At 36.4% G+C, this 22,219-nt stretch overlaps 1 protein-coding gene across 3 annotated transcripts in view; it reads left to right on the forward strand.

The window, feature by feature from the left end:
* Window positions 1-22,219, forward strand: part of LOC131929220 (uncharacterized) — a 71,315-nt gene extending 49,096 nt beyond the window's left edge. For all 3 annotated transcript variants that reach the window (XM_059285341.1, XM_059285343.1, XM_059285342.1), the window contains exons 2-16: window positions 2,983-3,134; window positions 4,553-4,781; window positions 7,603-7,733; window positions 10,450-10,530; window positions 13,567-13,665; window positions 14,709-14,820; window positions 15,317-15,453; window positions 16,701-16,956; window positions 17,382-17,476; window positions 18,033-18,174; window positions 18,720-18,868; window positions 19,345-19,414; window positions 20,533-20,683; window positions 21,670-21,736; window positions 22,046-22,219. In XM_059285341.1, the coding sequence (XP_059141324.1) occupies window positions 2,983-3,134; window positions 4,553-4,781; window positions 7,603-7,733; window positions 10,450-10,530; window positions 13,567-13,665; window positions 14,709-14,820; window positions 15,317-15,453; window positions 16,701-16,956; window positions 17,382-17,476; window positions 18,033-18,174; window positions 18,720-18,868; window positions 19,345-19,414; window positions 20,533-20,683; window positions 21,670-21,736; window positions 22,046-22,141 (1,967 nt within the window). In that variant the 3' untranslated portion in view covers window positions 22,142-22,219. The remainder of the gene's footprint in view (window positions 1-2,982; window positions 3,135-4,552; window positions 4,782-7,602; window positions 7,734-10,449; window positions 10,531-13,566; window positions 13,666-14,708; window positions 14,821-15,316; window positions 15,454-16,700; window positions 16,957-17,381; window positions 17,477-18,032; window positions 18,175-18,719; window positions 18,869-19,344; window positions 19,415-20,532; window positions 20,684-21,669; window positions 21,737-22,045) is intronic.

The raw sequence follows: 22,219 nt of genomic DNA on the forward strand, positions 1-22,219 counted from the left end.
AATTTACTTCTTTCGAAAAGTGATATAAAGTTTTTTTTTTTTTTATTTTTAAAAATGGTTTAGGTTTAGTTTAACTATTTTAATTTTTGGTATATATATTTTATGTTGTTATATTCTATCAATTCATACACGTTTAATTTGAATTTCTGTCATTTAAAAAATATAGATTTACTTTAGTTGCTTTGAAAAAGAAAGAGATTTAGTTTTGTTATGTCCATCCACGCTGGAATGCAGATTATGTTATTTTCATTCATCTTATGCAAATAGTTATGTTGTTTTCATTTGGGGTTATACGAGGCTTAGTGACAGTTGTTATAATGATGTGATTGTATTGTGTTGTTCTCATTCATTGTAAATTCGCTTATTGTTATTGGAATTGGTGTGACACTTACTGGTTGGTTTTCTTTAAAGATTTCTTTATTCCTGTTTAAAGTTAGTGTCTCAATGTTGAATGAAAATCAACTATCTAAACTGAGGTGTTTGCACGTGAGACTAATTTCTCCCACACCCACACCTCTCCCACCCCACACCCCTTCACCCCACACCCCTTCACTGTGTAGACGTGTGTCCATTGTTTGTGCTGTAGGCGTTAAGTGAAGCCAATCTACAAGCCAAGCCATTAGCGTTCTTCTCATGTGTCTCCTCATTTTTGTTTGTGTTGCTTGCTAATAGAACGGTGCCTTTTTCTACTTAGCTTAGCTTAAGTGTTCGCTAAAATGAGGGGGGGGGGGGTAAAATAACTGCAGTTGACCCTTACCCAATTTAAAAGACTCCCACTACACTTTTTTTTTCTCAAAAGAGAAAATAGTTACGTTCTAATTACTTAAAACATTTGCAGTCTGCTTAACTCTTAATACCTTTTACCTGTTGCAGTTTATTTAACTCTAATACATTATAGCTGATGCAGTTAGATTTCTAACCACGAAACACGTAGCTCTACAACGTACTGGACAATACATGATCGCCACGGTTTTCTTCTACTGGCCACATCGCTGTTAGAGTGGGGGTTATGACTAGAACTGGGGTTAGGATTGGTTAAGTTTATGGCCATTGTTAGAGTGGGGGTTAGGACTAGAATTGGGGTTAGGATTGGTTAGGTGTATGGCCATTGTTAGAGTGGGGGTTAGGACTAGAATTGGGGTTAGGATTAGAATTGGGGTTTGGATTGGTTAGGTGTATGGCCATTGTTAGAGTGGGGGTTAGGACTAGAATTGGGGTTAGGATTAGAATTGGGGTTTGGATTGGTTAGGTGTATGGCCATTGTTAGTGTGGGGGTTAGGACTAGAATTGGGGTTAGGATTGGTTAAGTGTATGGCCATTGTTAGAGTGGGGGTTAGGACTAGAATTGGGGTTAGGATTAGTTAGGTGTATGGCCATTGTTAGAGTGGGGGTTAGGATTAGAATTGGGGTTTGGATTGGTTAGGTTTATGGCCATTGTTAGAGTGGGGGTTAGGACTAGAATTGGGGTTAGGATTGGTTAGGTTTATGGCCATTGTTTTCATATCAATACCAGCAAATTTGCGCCCTTTTGATTTTTTAATAAATACAAACGATATTTAAACGTCTAAAGTGAAGTGGTTTTTTTTTCATATATTATTTTTGAGATTATAAAGCATATGCTGCGTACATTTTATACGAAGCATATATAAAGTATTGTAATCGTGCAAACCGTGAGTACCGTTACAGCTAGGTTGATGAAATACACACGACAACAGCCCAACCCACTACTACACACAAGACAACAGCCCAACCCACCACTACAAACAGCTGCACCCAAAAACTTAACGACTGAAACCACAATGCACATTCTATAAAACTATCCCCCGCTTTGCATACATTTTTTTTTGCCTGTGGATGTAGTGAGTGTAACGGGATTCCCCGATGTATGACCTGTATACATGCTTACACTCTAATGTACTTTAAAATAATTGTTTTTTTCCAAAAGCTTTAAGAAAAACTCCTAGCGGTATGAAGTTGTTGTGGTAAACGTTTCAGTCAACAAACCCTATAACAGCTTAGCCCGCCCGTGCACCACTCAACACATCTTTCTGTATGAAAACTTGAAATACATTCAACTCATCCCATCATTTTTTGTGGGGCTAAAACATAACGTTGTTGTTTTTTGGACCGAGGAAGTTTTCTTCGTAAAAATTATAAACCTTTTACCAGCGAGGATTATCTTGCATAATTTTTTTTATCCCACTTTCGTGTGGTATAAATAGAATCAGGGAATTCCGCGTAGAAAAAGAAACTTGTTTAGAGTTATTGGTATTTCCTTGACAGAAGTGATGAATTGTCCCAAGGTCTTCACATTTTTGTAGTATTATTTTTATCATGGACGAGGCTGTTCTAAAGACAATCTCAAATGCCATTCCCGTGACGTGAACAGTTGTTTTGAACCAAATAGGAAACATGTCCCAAAATTGCATTAAATCTGCGTGGGGGTAGGAATTTTAACATAACATGGAATATTTTTATTTACCCATGTAAATAAATGACGTTATCATCAGCTTTCTTTGCAAAAAAACAAATGAGTAGAGGTATTCACATCTTCTTTGATGATTGGGCACTTTGGATGTAGATCTTCACGGGTGAAATCTTTTTTCACAGTTTAATTTAATGACCCTTATGTTTATTTTGCTTCAGTATAAATGTAATTTTTTTATGCTCGATATAAACTTTAAAAAATGTTTGTTTCTGTCTATATCTCTAGGCCATTATATATATATATATATATATATATATATATATATATATATATATATATATATATATATATATATATATATATATATATATATATATATATATATATATATATATTCCACTAACCAACTTTAACCCCCCTTGAAAAAATTTCTGACGATGCCCTTTGAAGACAACCGCGTGGAAACTTTGAATTCTCTCCCTTTTTCAAGACCTACAAATACGCACGACGCGGGAGACAACCACGTGTTAACGTTGTTCATTTCTCTCCCTTAGATGGCCCTGTGAGCGTCCAGGAATCTGATGACGTCATGATGAACAATGATTCCAGCAGATCCAACCACAGGGTCACGTCGGCTGCCAACCATGTTGACGCTGCCGAGGACAAGCTGGACAAGGCCAGTCCGCAGCACAACAACAACCACAAGGTAAGCCATTGGTCAATGCCACGTTCTCTCACCCACATAGTACAACAACAACCACAAGGTAAGCCATTGGTCAATGCCACGTTCTCTCACCCACATAGCACAACATGGACCACAAGGTGAGCCATTGGTCAATGCTATGTTCTCTTACTCCCTGCTGGACATAGCACAACAATAACCACAAGGTGAGCCATTGGTCAATTCTACGTTCTCTCACCCCCCCCCCCCTGCTGGACATAGCACAACAACAACCACAAGGTGAGCCATTGGTCAATTCTACGTTCTCTCACTCCCACCTACTGGACATAGCACAACAACAACCACAAGGTAAGCCATTGGTCAATGCTATGTTCTCCCCCTCCCCCCCTACTGGACATAGCACAACAGAGACCTCAAGGTAAGCCAGTGGTCAATGCTATGTTCTCTCCCCCCCCCCCCTACTGGACATAGCACAACAACAACCACAAGGTAAGCCAGTGGTCAATGCTATGTTCTCCCCCTCCCCCCCCCCTACTGGACATAGCACAACATAGACCTCAAGGTGAGCCAGTGGTCAATGCTATGTTCTCTCCCCCCCCCCCCCTGCTGGACATAGCACAACAACAACCACAAGGTAAGCCATTGGTCAATGCTATGTTCTCCCCCTCCCCCCCCCCCCTACTGGACATAGCACAACAGAGACCTCAAGGTGAGCCAGTGGTCGATATGTTCTCTCCCCCCCCCCCCCCCTGCTGGACATAGCACAATAACAACCACAAGGTTAGCCAGTGGTCAATGCTATGTTCTCCCCCTCCCCCCCCCCCCTACTGGACATAGCACAACAGAGACCTCAAGGTGAGCCAGTGGTCGATATGTTCTCTCCCCCCCCCCTGCTGGACATAGCACAATAACAACCACAAGGTTAGCCTACAACCCTTCACTTAATTAGCTCAATATTAAATATTATAAAAGTCCACATCCAAAGCATGCTAAAGTGATAACAAAATGACAACTGCTTCACTTGCTAACAAATACACATGTATCTTTCCTTTATGTGTATGCTCATTCTTCTCTCTGAATTTGCTCTAAAACCTATCAAGAATATTGGCATATGTTGACTTGGTTCTAATCTATAATGTTAAGAATGTCCTAGGTTAAGAATGATTTTGATATTGGATAACAAAGAATGATATTTTATAAATATAAAAAACAAAATGTTATGTCTTTTTGTGGTACACAAAATAGAGACTGTAATGTATTAGTGAACAATGACTTTGATTATGAAAAAAGATGTTTATTAAGAATGACTGTATTTATTTTCCCTTTTTTTGGAAATCTAACAACGCTACATAAAATATTCATTTGAAAGTCTTTATTTTCCCACTTTAAAAATCTAACAATACTACATTTAAACATTGAATGTATTGATTTTCCCACCTCAGAAAACCACCAACACTCCACTCAAAATAGACCTGGACTCAAGGGCCAAAAACTTGACCTTGGACCAGGTCAAGGAGAGGGTCAACCTGATGGTGTCAGAGCTGAAGACCATGGAGGAGTATCACCATGGTGACGGCATGAAGTACCAGAAGGCTATAGGTGACATGTACTGGGATTATCCTGCAGAGAGATCAGAGATTGGGGATTATCTAGCAGACCTGGGATATGCTGGTCAGTAGTTTGGGTTAAATATGTTAAAATTATCTTAACCATATATATTAAGTGTGGTTCTTTTTTTTTATCACGGATAACTATTAAGGCACATATTCCAAACAAGCCTTAAAAAATAAAAAAAGGAAAGTATTTTCCTTTCAAAGCAGATTCTCAGTCAAGCCAATGAAAAAATGTTTTCCACATAAAATTTAGTTATGGTCACTACCCCTAGCACCCCCTGGGTTTATGGTTACTTTCCCTAGCATCCCTTGAGCTAATAATTACCTCCCCTAGTACCCCCTGAGTTACTTTCCCTAGCATCCCCTGAGCTAATAATTACCTCCCCTAGCACCCCCTGAGTTACTTTCCCTAGCATCCCCTGAGCTAATAATTACCTCCCCTAGCACCCCCTGAGTTACTTTCCCTAGCATCCCCTGAGCTAATAATTACCTCCCCTAGCACCCCCTGAGTTACTTTCCCTAGCATCCCCTGAGCTAATAATTACCTCCCCTAGCACCCCCTGAGTTACTTTCCCTAGCATCCCTTGAGCTAATAATTACCTCCCCTAGCACCCCCTGGGTTTATGGTTACTTTCCCTAGCATCCCTTGAGCTAATAATTACCTCCCCTAGCACCCCCCTGAGTTACTTTCCCTAGCATCCCTTGAGCTAATAAATACCTCCCCTAGCACCCCCTGAGTCACTTTCCCTAGCATCCCCTGAGCTTATAATTACCTCCCCTAGCACCCCCTGAGGTTATAGTTACCTCCCCTAGCACCCCCTTGAGCTTATGCTCAACATAAGCTGGTCAGGGAGATAACTGTGCAGTGTGCACATGATGGGGAGGCGAGGGTGTGGTTGACTAATGAAACATCTGACTGCTCACATTAGCATTAAGTTTTGTTCCCATGTCTGGTTTGTTAGAGTCCACCCACCCACAATATATACCAGACTCCTGGGGTCACCCTAAACTAATGTGATGAATGTGATGGAGTAAGTTTTTGATTTTTATGATGATTGTATTAGAGGGATGGGGAGTGTTGAGAAATTTATGTTGAGCGTCTCAAATATGTGTAAAACATGTTGATGTTAGAGCTGTAATAGGTTTAGGGGTTTGGGTGGAGCTTATTTTAAAGGGGGGGTCGGACTCATTGTGAAGATGCAAAATTAGAGCAATGGGGGGGGGGGGTAAGGTTGTCAATGTTTTAAACCTGGACTTGGAGATCTTCAAGGTCAGGTTGGTAAAACTCAAGGCTGCACTGCTGAAACTAACTAAAAGTCCAGAATTCAACTCTCCCCCCCCCCCCCGACAGATGAGACTTGATGGCAAGGGACAGCTACTTATCTAGGAGAGACAACTCCAAAATCAAACAACAGCCTCTTGCAGTTTGTTCTTAGTTGGACAGAGGCTATGGAAGAAGATCCAATAAGAAAATCAGGCTAACAACCTATATATAGGTCAACAAACTATATTGCGCATAACAAATTGACACGTAAAGCTTAATTGTGTTGGAGAGAATCCCTACCAGCACTAGAATTAAGAACGCAGAATAAAAAACAACAACCTGGCCTGCTGTATATGTGCTGTAGCATTTTGTTTACATTTCCATTTTTCCGGAGCTAAGGCTATTCACTTTGACATTAATCAACCCCTCCCACCGTGTGTTGTTTTCCTTCATTCAAACGCTACCTTTCAAGTTTTAGACCCAAACCTGTTTGTTGTGCATTCATGTGTTTTTACTTGTCCTCTTTGTGCAGCTAATGCAAAGAAAACATTTGTTTTAATCTCCTTTCCTTAACAAAGATATAACCAACACTCTTTAACTCATTAGGCACCGTTGTCTAGTCTGTTTTATGAAAAACTTAAGAATGTGTAATTTAGCTGTTGGGTTTACTGAATTCAATATGGTTTTAAAGTATTAATTATTATAACAATATTTCCTATTCTCAGAGTGATTTATCGGAGTCACTAGGTAAACAAGTAATTACTTAACCTCACCAGCTGGACCATAAATATTTGGCTAAAGATGTACTTAACTTTTTATTCTAACACCGCCCCACCTATTCTCAGAAATCACTATCAATATTGACAATATGTTGAGGCAAATCAACAGATTAATTGTTGGACCATAAATATTTGGCTACAAATGTACTTTACTTAGATTTTAACACTGCCTCACCTGTTCTTAGAAATCACCATCAAAATGTTGAGACAGATGAATAGATTAAATGTTGGACCATAAATATTTGGATACAAATGTACTTAAATTTTTATTCTAACACCGCCCTACCTATCTCAGAAATCACTATCAATATTGACAATATGTTAAGACAGATCAACAGATTAAATGTGGGACCATAAATATTTTGCTGCAAGTGTACTTACTTTGATTCTAACACTGTTCCACATTTTCCCAGAAATCACCATCAACATGTTGAGACAGATGAAAAGATTAAATTTTGGACCAAAAATATTTGGCTACAAATGTACTTTTATTCTAACACTGCCCCACCTTTTCCTAGAGATCACCATCAATATGTTGAGACATGATCAGATTAAATTTTGGACCATAAATATTTGGTTACAAATGTACTTTTATTCTAACACTGCCCCACCTTTTCTCAGAGATCACCATCAACATGTTGAGACAGATGAACAGATGAAATGTTGGACCATAAGTATTTGGCTACAAATGTACTTTACTTTGATTCTAACACTGGCCCACCTTTTCTCAGAGATCACCATCAACATGTTGAGACAGATGAACAGATTAAATTTTGGACCATAAATATTTGGCTACAAATGTACTTTTATTCTAACACTGCCCCAACTTTTCTCAGAGATCACCATCAACATGTTGAGACAGATGAACAGCCTTGGTATATTTAAAAATGACGACATCTGGTTCCCCACCTACTACACCTACAACACATGTTGGAACTACAGCGACTCTAGTGAGAAGCTAGCACGGGTCAGTGATGCACATGTTGTATGCTTGTAGTGATGTTATTATATGCCTGTGGTGATGCTGTTGTATTTTTGTAGTGGTGTTGTTGTATGCCTGTGGTGGTGTTGTATGCCTCAGGTGACATGATAATGTTATATTTGGTGGTGATGTCAAATTCTTGTAGTAATGTCACATTTTATCCCTGTGGTGATGTCAAATTCTTGTGGTGATATGATTGTTGTATATATCTATGGTGATGTTTAAAGTGTTTGGTGATGTTATGATATGTACCTGTAATTATCTGATGTTATCCCCTCATGATGTGTTGATGTTACTCACCTATGATATGCCTGTTGTTGATAGGTTATCTATTTAATATAGTAATATTATGTTATCCAATGATGTTGGTGTAGAGATGTTATACGTGTATGCTGATATGGTGTTATTTCCAAAGTTGATGTGGTGCAATTATCTGCCCATAATAATGTAATCTGATTGTATCTACCAAAAATAATGTAATCTGATTGTATCTACCAAAAATAATGTAGCCTAATATTGAAGATCATTCAAATTTAGCTTGATGTTATCGGCACCTGATAGTGTAGACCAGGGGTCTCCAAACTACAGCCTGCGGGGATCTTGATGTCCACAAAAAAAAATCAACTTTTGTTGGAGGTGGCTGAGGAACCTTTACGTCATGTCCATGCGAGATCATCAAAGACACCCAGCTGCAGTTTCAGTAGTGGTTTTCTGACTTGGATTCAAAGGCAGAAGAAGTGAAACTGTTTTAAAATACATTTGAAGCAAATGTGCCCAGTTGAACTACAGCTGGAGGTCATAGAATTGCAGGCAAATGACCTCCTTAGAGACAAGTTTACAGAAGGGCGGGTGGGATTTTATAAGTTTTTTACTCAAGACCTTCCTAATATTGAAACTTTTGCATCAAACTACCTACCTTTCAAAGTTTGGAGCAACATACCTGTGTGAACAAACATTTTCAAGAGTAAAATACGCGAAGAACAATTTGAGAACAAACTTGGACATTGAGTGTTTTGTCGGCGCCGACAGTGTTTATTTTTCAGTTTTTCAGACTTTTTTATCCAAGACGGGGGGGGGGGGGGGGGGGGGGGGGTACTAGAAATTTGTATACATTTCTATATAATTTATTTTTAGTCGGGGGGCGGGGGCGCTGCCTGCCACACCAAACAGATGCCTGGAAACTCTGGCCCCCGAGCAGATATTTGATAGTTAATGCGGCCCTCGGGCTGAAAAGTTTGGAGACCCCTGGTGTAGACTGATGTTACCACCCCCCACATGATAATGTAGCCTAGTTACACCCCCTCCCCACATGATAATCTAGCCTGGTTACCTTCCTTCCCCCATGATAATGTAGTCTGATGTTACACCTGCCCCCCCCCCCCCCCCCCCATTTAAAAGTAGCCTGCTGTTACATCCCCCCAAATGATAATGTAGCCTGGTTAACCCCCCCCCCTTCCCCCATGATGATGTAGCCTGATGTTAACACCCCCCCCCCCCCCATGCCTGATGTCATCCACCTCTGCTGATGACCAGACGTAAGCCATCAGCCTCCATATCAATTATTGTCTGTGTCAAATGACGTGCTGGGGAACATGCACTAGACCTGGTGCTGCTGTTGTTTACAGGAAGCCTGCACCACACACAGCACCTGCCCGGCATGTCTACCCTGCATGTCTGCCATTGTGGAACATGCTCATAAAAACCTGACCCGTACACATAAGAATAGCTGGGGAAATTGCCTCAGCTTTTTTTAAAACAATTTTTTTTTAATTTGTTCAACGTCTTGTTAATGGTTTGAAATTTTTTTTATCAAATGTTTGTATTTATGCTGAGTCGGTTAAACTGAACTTTGTTTATGTGGGTTTATTTGTACTCTACTTTAAAACACATTTTATAAAATAACATGGTATCAGTATAGAAACTAGCCCTTATCCTAACCCTTAAGTTAAGAAATATCTAAGCTATCAGGATGCAATGTTTTTTTTTAAATTAATCTTCTATGTTTAGAAATGTATATTTTTATAATATAAATATAGCATATAGTCATAAATGTAGACCAAACTTGATAAAGTTGTAGTGATTATTGTTTGAAAGTGATGCTATATTAATCATTTATTTCAAGTACAGGCCTATGATTGAAGCTCTAATATAAATAATGTATGCTGCATTTGTCTAAAGTGTAATATAATGTTTACTGTAATGTAATGTGCTGCAATATACTGTGTCCTGTAATATATTGTGCACTTTAATATAATGTGCTGTGAAAATAAAGTGTTCTGTAATATAATGTGCTTTAATATAAAGTGTGCTGTAATATAAAGTGTGCTAAAATATAATGTGTGTTGCAATGTAATGTGCTGTAATATAAAGTGTTCTGTGATATGATGTGTACTATAATATAAAGTGTGCTAAAATATAATGTGTACTGTAATATAATGTGTGCTAAAATATATTGTGTACTGTAATATAATGTACTGTAATATAAAGTGTGCTAAAATATAACATGCTGTAATGTAATGTGCTGTAATATAATTGATGTGTTCTGTAATATGATATGCTGTAATATAACATGTGCTGTAATGTAATGTTCTGTAATATAATTAATATATACTGTAATATAAAGTGTACTGTAATATAACTGATGTGTTCTGTAATATAACTGATGTGTTCTGTAATATAACTGATGTGTTCTGTGTTTCAGTGTTTGGCTGAGGCTGGGGCAGTCAAGCTGATGACACTTAACCTGGGCCACAAACCTTACCTAGACAACATGCACAGTAAGGTAAGGCAACTGGACGTGCTTATCACTCAGATAAACTCAGTCTGTTTTAATGGTAGTCTGACTGTCCAGTTATTATTTTCTTACTGACTGATGTGTGTTTTATCAGGGTAATTTGGTGCTAATGAATCTTAGTGATATATATATATATATATATATATATATATATATATATATATATATATATATATATATATATATATATATATATATATATATATATATATATATATATATATATATATATATATATATTATGGTGACAGGACAAATGATCTCAGGACAAATGATCTCAGACAAAATATCTCACAGACAAATGATCTCAGGACAAATGATCTCACGGGCAAAAGATACCAGGACAAAATATATCAGGACAAATGATATCATAGACAAATGATCTCAGACAAAATATCTCAGACAAAATATCTCACAGCAAAATTGTATTAGTATATTGGATGATTTTAGCTAATCTGAACATTTTTATTGACTGTCATATGGTATTGTTTACTATATTTAATATTGTTTCTAGTCCTATATAATAATTTTAAGGAATGTTTGCCTCATAAATTAGTCATATTGCACTAAACTTTTTACAATTAAGATTACTAATATAGAGTGTGAAGATTAAAGAAATATTTCGATAGACAGCCTAGGTGAGCTTGCCAAACATGAGACAATCCCACCATGTCAGGTGGACTTAACTAGATAGAAGGGAATGAAATAACAATAAAAACACACCCTCGTATCAAGGTGGCCGTCCTTTTTGATGGCAGAGACATGGCTTAAGGGAAAGACATCCGCCCTCCATGGACAATACAACTAGCACCTAAAGTCAATAGTTATGCGTGGGTCACACCTTAGTGATCAGGTGACAAATGCTTAGTTAAACAACAGCGGTCATCGCGGAGCTAAGTTTGTCGTTGTATGCATGCAAACAAAGCAGTATTAGTGGTGATTACTCAATCATGGCCTCTTTCGTTACCTCGAAGAAAGGTTTTAGGACATTAGTTTCTGGTGAATTTATGTTTATAAAAACCATAAATTGAGCAGCAGGTAAAGATATTTGGAAATGTGAAGTTAGAACATGTAGAGCAAGAGTTCACACAATAGGCGTACATGATCACATTGTATTGGAGAGGTGTGACCATAACGATGTACCTGCCAGCAAAGAAACGTAAGCGTTATGTTTGTGTTGAAGATGCAATAAAAATAATAGTTTTACGTTACGAACCTAACGACATGTTCACATATAAAAAGAAATATTTCACTATAGCTACCGTTACTGTATTTGTTCTATACATTATCATTTATTACACTTTTCAGAAGTAAGTTTGTTTTAATTTTTACTTTTTCAAATCAAATGCTATTACAAAGATTACATTTAATACATAATTTGATGCTTTGTTAAGTTTAAGAAATTCATTTTAATCACAATTATTACTCATAAAAAAGTAAACAAAAGCCTTATTGATAGTCAATTTAAAAAAATGTTTAAATCAACTAAAATCATTGTATATACTATTGAAATTTAGTTGTGAGATATTTTGTCTGAGATATTTTGTCTGAGATCAATTGTCCATGGTATCATTTGTCCTGATATATTTTGTCCTGGTATCTTTTGCCCGTGAGATCTTTTGTCCTTGAGATCATTTGTCCTAAGATCATTTGTCTGTGAGATATTTTGTCTGAGATCATTTGTCCTGAGATCATTTGTCATGGAACCATATATATATATATATATATATATATATATATATATATATATATATATATATATATATATATATATATATATATATATATATTTAATGTAAAAATGCATATGGTAAATGGTGATGTTTGATGTAGAACCTGTGCTGCTGTATACTGCCAGTGAGTTAGTAGGATCTAGGCTTGTGATGTGTCATATCAACTACTGTTCTAATGATATACTGAGTTGATGACAGTAGCAGTGTAAATAAACCTGTAGTAGAAATTTATTGAGTACTCGGTCAAGTTCATTCAACCCTGTTTATGACTAAGTAATGGCATTTTAGAGGGTATATCAGTAGCGGAACTCTTACAAAATGTGATAGTGTTATTAAAGGGTGAAACCCTCACACAGACCTCAAACAGTGTGGTTGAGGTCTTAAATCTATACATTGTTTTCTCATTCAGTTTATTTCTTTCAATAGTAAATTATATAGTAGAATATTCACATGATACATACTAAATGACCATATATGGTAATCACCTTAAAATAACAAGCGGCATAAATAGCACTTGACCCAAAATTATTTGACCCAGCCTCCAGAAGCCCCTTGACACACCCACACAAAAATCAATAGCATGTATATTTATATCATTTCCCTTATATGTTTTTGACAGAACTAATCATATAGTTGAAAATAACTTGAATAATGGTCTTGATATATATTTATACCATTGTATGGTATTAAGTGCTCTAGGTAGAACATTTATACCATGGTATTAAGTGGTCTAGATCATTTATACCATGGTATTAAGTGGTCTAGAACATTTATACCATGGTATTAAGTGATCTGGGCCAACTAAACATTATTTCTTGAAGAAAGTAAAAGAGCCGGCTATCATTACCTTACAATCTGAATATTCAAGGGAAGTAATCCATTTTAACCGTAGATAATCTCATGTTGTGAAACAGAATCGCCCTCCCTTTTATTTAAAACATAAGGTGCAGCAGAAAATAATTTTGTGTGTAGATGGGGGAAGGTCACAGGTCAGTGGTGTGATTGGAGGGTGAGGCTAAATTTTTATTTGCCTCAATCAAAGTCCCACTCCAACCATTTATTTTTTAATTTATCAGGGCGTTCATTATTTAACCTTTGTAAGTTAAAATTATTCAAAGCTTCGTTAACAATATTGAATTATAATTTCCCATATTAAAACAATTAAGCTTAAGTTAATTACAATGCTTACTAATGTGCTTTTTTATGAAACTCTTTGCAGGGAAGTTATGATCTTGTTTGATTGCTAATTAGTCAGTGTGCTTAACTTAAACTAATGCGTCTCTTCTGGCAGAATGTCTACTATGTTTTAAAAGCTTCATTGAGTACCCTACATAACATAGCCAGGTGCACTGGGGTCAAACATCATTTCAAGGAAATCAAAACAGCAGAGGTACGTCCACATGCTAGCTTATATTCCAAGCTTGTATACCAAGTCAGATATATTTTAGGTAGCATTTTTTCTAGTGAGGCTTGTTGAGGTACGTCCATATTTTAGGTATCATTTTTTCTAGTGAGGCTTGTAGAGGTACGTCCATATTTTAGGTAGCATTTTGTCTAGTGAGGCTTGTAGAGGTACGTCCAGGTGCTAGCTTATACTCCAAGCTTGTATACATGGTCAGATATATTTTTGGCACCATTTGCACTATTGAGGCTTGTAGAGGTAGTTCCAGGTGCTGGCTGATATATCAATTTGTATACCAAGTCAGATATATTTTAGGTAGCATTTTTTCTAATGAGGCTTGTAGAGGTACGTCCAGGTGCTAGCTTATATTCCAAGCTTGTATACCTAGTCAGATATATTTTTGGCACCATTTGCACTATTGATGCGTGTAGACATATATACAGGTGCTGGCTGATATATCAATTTGTATACCAAGTCAGATATATTTTAGGCACCATTTGTACTATTGATGCGTGTAGACATATATACAGGTGCTGGCTGATATATCAATTTGTATACCAAGTCAGATATATTTTAGGTAGCATTTTTTTATTTGGGCTTGTTTCAAGTGCTTCTTGTTAACAATCAAAGTAGATTTATTGTGTTATTTCTATTGTAATTCAGGTGAATTATCTGCAATAATTCAGGTAGATTGTGTACAACAATTCAGGTATAGAATCTATGATAGTTCAGATAGATTCATAGTTTATTTTTCCAATAATGTTGGCACTTATCCACATTAACACAAAGTCAAGTTATTTTTAAACTATACTGATGGTCAGAGGGACAGATGCAACACATCTTCTGTTTCCATAAAGAGAATTGTATTTGGTTCAACACCAATCAGAACTTGGAGGACCCCACTGTCCCACATATGCATAAAGTCAGTTATAAAATCTAAACCAATCTGACTGGCGATACCTATTAAATATAAATGTTCCCTTAACTTTCATTGCTGGTCCCATCAGTTAACCATGTGTTCCTCTCTACAGGTTGTGATGCCACTAATTAACGCCAATGATGAATTCCTCAAGTCCATCGCCATGTTAACACTAGCCTATATTGTAGAGGAGGAGGAGAATGCTAAGCTTATTGATGAAACTGGTGAGACTAACACATTTGGTAATCTTTTAATCAACAAGAGCTATTTAGCATGCACATATGAAAAATTTTGTTTTTTTGTAAGTATGGAGAATAAAAATTACTTTATGAATGTTAAACGTTTTTTAATTCTTGTCAGATCAAAATATAGTTTTGTTACTTGTAAGCTTTTGTAAGACTTAATTTCAAGAAAATATTTACACTTTTAAAAACTAAAAAAATAAAATAAACTGAGTTGTCTACTTTAGTCTTAGTTGCATTGTGATTGGTGAAAACATTGGCAGAAATATCTTTGTCTATGTTTGAAGCAATTACAAACTTACTTTTTAAATAGATTTTTGGTAATTAATCACTGTAATTTAATGAAACACCTTTAGTTAATCTGGTCCCTTTATCTTCACAGACACCATCAAGAGTATTGTAACCTTTGTAATTTAGTGAAACACCTTCCGTAATTTAATGAAATAACTTTAGTTAATCTGGTCCCTTTTATTTACAGACACCATCAAGAGTATTGTAACCTGGATACACAAAGCTTTAGAAAACAAACAGAAGAGAAGATTTAGAGGCTTCTCGCCATGGGAGTTAACCCAGGGGTTAGCTAAGCTTGCTGTCAATGATTCTAACAAGTCCAAGGTTTGTCTACCTTTTATTTTGGTCTTGAGTTCTGCATTATGTTTAAAAATAACATAATTTTACAAAATATTTCTTTTTTAAGTTTGGTGTTTATGATTTATTCACATTGGATCTTGTGTGATTTTAAGTTATCTAGTTGGTGTTCATTATGAATTCTTACCTAACGATTCCTTGGCCCATAATTAACTACAGTTTAACTGTTTCTTAAAACCTTGACTATCCACATTTTCTTTACCCATATGGTCAATCAAAGGACATAACTATTTTTACATTGGTACATAGATTAATTAATTAATTTAAAAACCATGTACATTTCAAAATTAGCACAATAAGTCATTCACAGAAGAAAATGAATGAAGCTTTACTTTTAATTTCAATGCAATTATCAAACATGATAGTTAACAAAAAAAAGGTGTATACAGAACAGCCGTCTCTGTCCGCAGAAGACAGTAAAAAGTTAACTGACTATATAGCCAAATAAATTATGTGCCACAATAAATTAGTCCAACTTTTTCATGAACTGACCACAGATCATAGAAGAATTAACTAGTGCAACTTTTTCATGAACTGACCACAGATCATAGAAGAATTAACTAGTCCAACTTTTTCATGAACTGACCACAGATCATAGAAGAATTAACAAATTTTTCATGAACTGACCACAGATCATAGAAGAATTAACTAGTCCAACTTTTTCATGAACTGACCACAGATCATATAAGAATTAACTAGTCCAACTTTTTCATGAACTGACCACAGATCATAGAAGAATTAACAAATTTTTCATGAACTGACCACAGATCATAGAAGAATTAACTAGTCCAACTTTTTCATGAACTGACCACAGATCATATAAGAATCAACTAGTCCAACTTTTTCATGAACTGACCACAGATCATAGAAGAATTAACAAATTTTTCATGAACTGACCACAGATCATAGAAGAATTAACTAGTGCAACTTTTTCATGAACTGACCACAGATCATAGAAGAATTAACAAATTTTTCATGAACTGACCACAGATCATAGAAGAATCAACTAAACTTTTTCATGAACTGACCACAGATCATAGAAGAATTAACTAGTCCAACTTTTCATGAACTGACCACAGATCATAGAAGAATTAACTAGTCCAACTTTATTATGAACTGACCACAGATCATAGAAGAATTAATAACTTTTTCATGAACTGACCACAGATCATAGAATAATTAACTAGTGCAACTTTTTCATGAACTGACCACAGATCATAGAAGAAGGAGCGCTGGAAGACTTTGTCCAGATGCTGCGGTTCACTGACCTGAGAGAACAGGCCAACACCGCTGAGTGCCTGTGGACGCTGGCCTTTGACAAGACGGTCAGACAGACCATCATAGACTTCCCTGACCTGGTGCCAGCCCTGGAGGAGCTGAAGAACAGTGAGAACCCCCTGGTCAAGAACAACGTCCAGGGGGCGCTGTGGATGATCCGAGGGGAGAACGACCCCACTGCAAGTGTCGCTCGTATGTTATATATTTACTACAACCATTTCTTTTACACGTTATTTTTTGTTTTTTAATTTGAACATATATTTAAAAAAGTGTCGCTCGTATGTTACACATTCACTACAGCCATTTCTTTTACACGTAATGTTTTGTTTTGTACTGCGAGCATACATTTTAAAGGGTGTCACTTGTATGTTACATATTCACTACAACCATTTCTTTTCCACGTTATTTTTTGTGTTGTAATGCGAGCGTATATTTAAAAAAGTGTCACTCGTATGTTACACATTCACTACAGCCATTTCTTTTACTACCATTATTTTTCTCAATACTTTTGGACATAATATCAATTGAAGCAAGTTTTGTGCTTTCACATTTAACATCCTAGTGCTGGGTAAAGATCTCCAATATTTGTGTAAAACTGTTGAATATTTCTGTTTCAGGCCCACAGAGCGCCCACCCACCTAAAAACCACATCTTCATTAGTTACAGCTGGGCTGAGAAAGATTTAGTGAAAAAGATTTATGGAAGCCTTGTTGTAAGTATTCTGTGCATTCTCTTTGTATCATATCTAGTATTTATCTCACAAATTATCTCTCAATTTGTAAACATTCATTACCAGCTGACATTCTTATTTCTGAGTATTGTATTGTAGTAATTCTTGTGTTTGTGTGTCTATTGTCCATATAAACGTTGTAGTAATTCTTGTGTTTGTGTGTCTGTTTGTCTACATAAATGTTGTAGTAATTCTTGTGTTTGTGTGTCTGTTTGTTTACATAAATGCTGTAATAATTCTTGTGTTTGTGTGTCTATTGTCCATATAAACGTTGTACTAATTCTTGTGGTTGTGTGTCTATTGTCCATATAAACGTTGTAGTAATTATAGTACTGATTATGTTATTCTAAGTGCTGTAGCATAGTATTAGCTTTGTCTTATAACACAGATTTGGGTAGATTCTAAGTGCTGGAGCATTAGTTTTAAGCTTAGTAATGTATAGCTATGATTGTGGTAGGCTGTTGTAATGATTGTGATAGACTGTGGATATGATTGTGGTAGGCTGTAGCAATGATTATAAGTGTTGTGCCATTGTCAGGCTGAGGGCTACAAGATCTGGGTAGACTGGGAACAGATGGGAGGGTCAACACTGCAGGCCATGGCTGAGGCTGTAGAGAACGCTGCCGTGGTCCTGGTGTGCATGTCAGAGAAATATAAGCAGAGTCCAAACTGTAGGACAGGTAGGTAGAGGTCAACTGGTGTGTGTGGGGTGGACAGTACTTTCATCAAGTTTTTGTGTTTAGTGACCAGTAGTGTGTAGTGGTGGACATTATATGGACATTACTTTCATCAAGTTTTTGTTTCTACTGACCAGTAGTGTGTAGATGTGTGTGGTGGTAGACATTATGTGGACATTCCCTTCATCAAGTTTTTGTTTTTACTGACCAGTAGTGTGTAGACGTGTGTAGTGGTAGACATTATGTGGACATTACCTTCAAGTTTTTGTTTTTACTCTGTTGGCTTAGATCCTACATTACCTGACTTTTCAATACAAAGTCATATTTATCATTATGTTATTATTCTGAGCATTCATTTCTTTCTTAAAAATCTAGGCAAAAGAACAACAAAGAACATTTATTAATATTGAAGTAGTAAATACAATTAAACAATATCAAGCTTTACTTAGTTTTGATTAATTTTAAAAATTATTCCTTTACCAGAGGCTAAATACACATTTCAACTTAGACTTAGTTTTGGTTAATTTTAACAATTCTTCCATGACCAGAGGCTGAGTACACATTTCAACTTAGAAAGGATTACATCCCCTTGATGGTCCAGAAACGTTATAGGCCTGATGGCTGGCTTGGTGCCATCTTAGGTGCCAAGTTGTTCTTTGATTTCACTGGGAAATATCCATATGAGAAACCTATACAGGTAAATCTACTTTCTAAATTACCATTGCAGGTAATATTTATAGTGTAATATCACTACAGGATTAAATAATTACAATTCCTTGTTCATTTTGTTTATTCGCATCAGAAATTGAACTTATACATCTTCTCCACACCAAATATTATGTATTTTAAAAATATCTTCAAATGCTTACTTTCTTTTTTTGTTAAACTTCTCAATTATTTATAAAGCATAATCTTATATTTGTGTCTAGTAGATCTATTTAAGCCTGTTTTAAGAAAATTAGATTATTTTTCATAAGTAAATTTTGACTATAGCTAAAAATATATTCATCTGACCAAGTATAAAAATGATGTTTTATTAGCACCTTCCCCCCCCCCCCCCCCTCACAGTTTCTACAAAAATTTATTATATTCTGATTCTGTAACTTTCAGCATAAAACCTTCCTACATTTATAACACAGATTAAACCTTGCTACATTTCTACATTTGTTTTAGGGTTTATTAAAGGAGCTGAGGGGGAGGGGTCGGACAGCACATCCATCAGCCAACAGCATCCCAGTAGAAGGTAAGCTGTTATGCAAAACCTCTAATTTAAAGATATGTAACAAACTAAACCTCTAATTTAAAGATATGTAACAAACTAAACCTCTAATTTAAAGATGCCATCCAACAAACTAAACCTCTAATTTAAAGATATGTAACAAACTAAACCTCTAATTTAAAGATATGTAACAAACAAAACCTCTAATTTAGAGATATGTAACAAACAAAACCTCTAATTTAGAGATATGTAACAAACTAAACCTCTAATTTAAAGATATGTAACAAACTAAACCTCTAATTTAAAGATGCCATCTAACAAACAAAACCTCTAATTTAAAGATATGTAACAAACTAAACCTCTAATTTAAAGATATGTAACAAACAAAACCTCTAATTTAAAGATGCCATCTAACAAACAAAACCTCTAATTTAAAGATATCATGTAACAAACAAAACCTCTAATTTAAAGATATCATGTAACAAACAAAACCTCTAATTTAAAGATATCATGTAACAAACAAAATCTTTAATTTAAAGATATCATGTAACAAACAAAACCTCTAATTTAAAGATATGTAACAAACAAAACCTCTAATTTAAAGATATCTAACAAACAAAATCTCTAATTTAAAGATATCATGTAACAAACAAAACCTCTAATTTAAAGATATGTAACAAACAAAACCTCTAATTTAAAGATATCTAACAAACAAAATCTCTAATTTAAAGATATCATGTAACAAACAAAATCTCAAATTTAAAGACATCATCTAGCAAACATAACCTCAAACATACAAAACATAACCGCAAACATACAAATCGTTCAGCGGGCGCCATGGCGCCCGCGGTCACAGGGTTGGGAACCCCTGCTCTAATCTAAACTTATCATCTAGCAAACAAAATCTCTAATGATCCAAGTGACTGATACATCCATTTGTCATATAAACTCTTACCCCTAGCACCAGCTTAACCACTCTCACAAATTTTTGTTTACCTAGTTAAGCTGTTACACAATCACCTAATAAATCTTAGCTATCCATCCACCAGATAAACTAGATGTGGCTCATTTGTTAATTACCTAGCTAAACACTCACACCAGTAACACCTATAACAAATCTTGGCCATCCATCCATCCACCAGATGAAGTGGATGTGGCCCATGTTCCCACCACAGGCACCAAGGCCAACTTGGCCAGCCCTGAGCCCATCTCCCCCAACAACAACAACGCAGCTTGTGTGGCCATGAGCAATGAAAATGTGGAGAACTGGCTGGTCTCTAAAGGATTACACAGGTGGGTCACTCTACTGGTCAGTCTAACTGGTCAGTCTAACTTATCACTCAACTGCTCAGTCTAACTGGTCAGTCAGCTGGTCAGTCTAACTGGTCAGTCAGCTGGTCAGTCTAACTGGTCAGTCTAACTGGTCAGTCTAACTGGTCAGTCTAACTGGTCACTCAACTGGTCAGTCAGCTGGTCAGTCTAACTGGTCAGTCTAACTGCTCAGTCTAACTGCTCAGTCTAACTGGTCAGTCTAACTGGTCAGTCAGCTGGTCAGTCTAACTGGTCAGTCTAACTGGTCAGTCAGCTGGTCAGTTTAACTGGTCAGTCTAACTGGTCAGTCTAACTGGTCAGTCTAACTGGTCAGTCAGCTGGTCAGTCTAACTGGTCAGTCAGCTGGTCAGTCTAACTGGTCAGTCAGCTGGTCAGTCAGCTGGTCAGTCTAACTGGTCAGTCAACTGGTCAGTCTAACTGGTCAGTCAGCTGGTCAGTCTAACTGGTCAGTCAGCTGGTCAGTCAACTGGTCAGTCTAACTGGTCAGTCTAACTGGTCAGTCTAACTGGTCAGTCTAACTGGTCAGTTTAACTGGTCACTCAACTGGTCAGTCAACTGGTCAGTCAACTGGTCAGTCTAACAGATCAGTCTAACTGGTCAGTCAACTGGTCAGTCAGCTAGGCTGGTGAATTGTCAGTTTAAGATTTATCACATAATTTGCCTAATTCAAAGGCAACTGGTATGACATCATTGTCAGTCAACTAATTGGTCATAATTTGTTTAATAAGTCAACATAAACTGGGATAATAACACTTTTGTTTTATCTCCAAGTGTAATTTCACCTTTTAAACTCAATACCTTAGAGCTTAACATCAGTTTTAGTGCTTTAAAAATATTTTTTTAGTGTTATATCTAAAGCTACAGGTGAGATACAGCTTTGAATATCTCTTAGCTTCATGCTTCTCTTTGAACTTGTCTGAGCTGAACTTGATGCTGTTTTACCTCAGGTTAACTACAGCATTCTCTCAGATGGATGGGCAACTTATCTGGCAGCTTAAGGCAATGAGGGAAAGGGTAAGGCAAATATCTCAAGCTGTGAACTCTTCACAGAATAAAAATAGATTTGTTTTGTTAGGAATGGCTGACTGTAGTATATCAAAAGTGTGTAGTGTGTTAGTGTCAAACATGTATAGTGTGTCAAACTTTGGTAATGTATGAGTAATCTTTAGTAACAGGTTAACATAAATATCAGAAAAGATTCACTGGTATTATAAATGTCTAAAATTTTCAAAGTATACTTGCATTTTAACTAGTACTTTCATGTCCAATATTTTCTATAGTCTACCAGTATCCTAAATTCTCCTCTCCATTTTCCCTCCCCAGGCGCCAGAGTATTTCCACAACAGCCTGGAGAGGCAGTTTGGCATGACACTGATTGATATACTGAGGTTCAACGCAGCATTGGATAGCCTACATTAGCCACCACCCCCAAGTACCTTGGTCACACCCATCAGTACATGACATCCTCATTCATTCTTTTAGTTTAAATATTGCCTG

The sequence above is a fragment of the Physella acuta genome, unplaced genomic scaffold, assembly GCF_028476545.2.
Source record: "Physella acuta isolate Inbredline_101_S28 unplaced genomic scaffold, ASM2847654v3 ptg000094l, whole genome shotgun sequence".
Taxonomy (NCBI): domain Eukaryota; kingdom Metazoa; phylum Mollusca; class Gastropoda; family Physidae; genus Physella; species Physella acuta.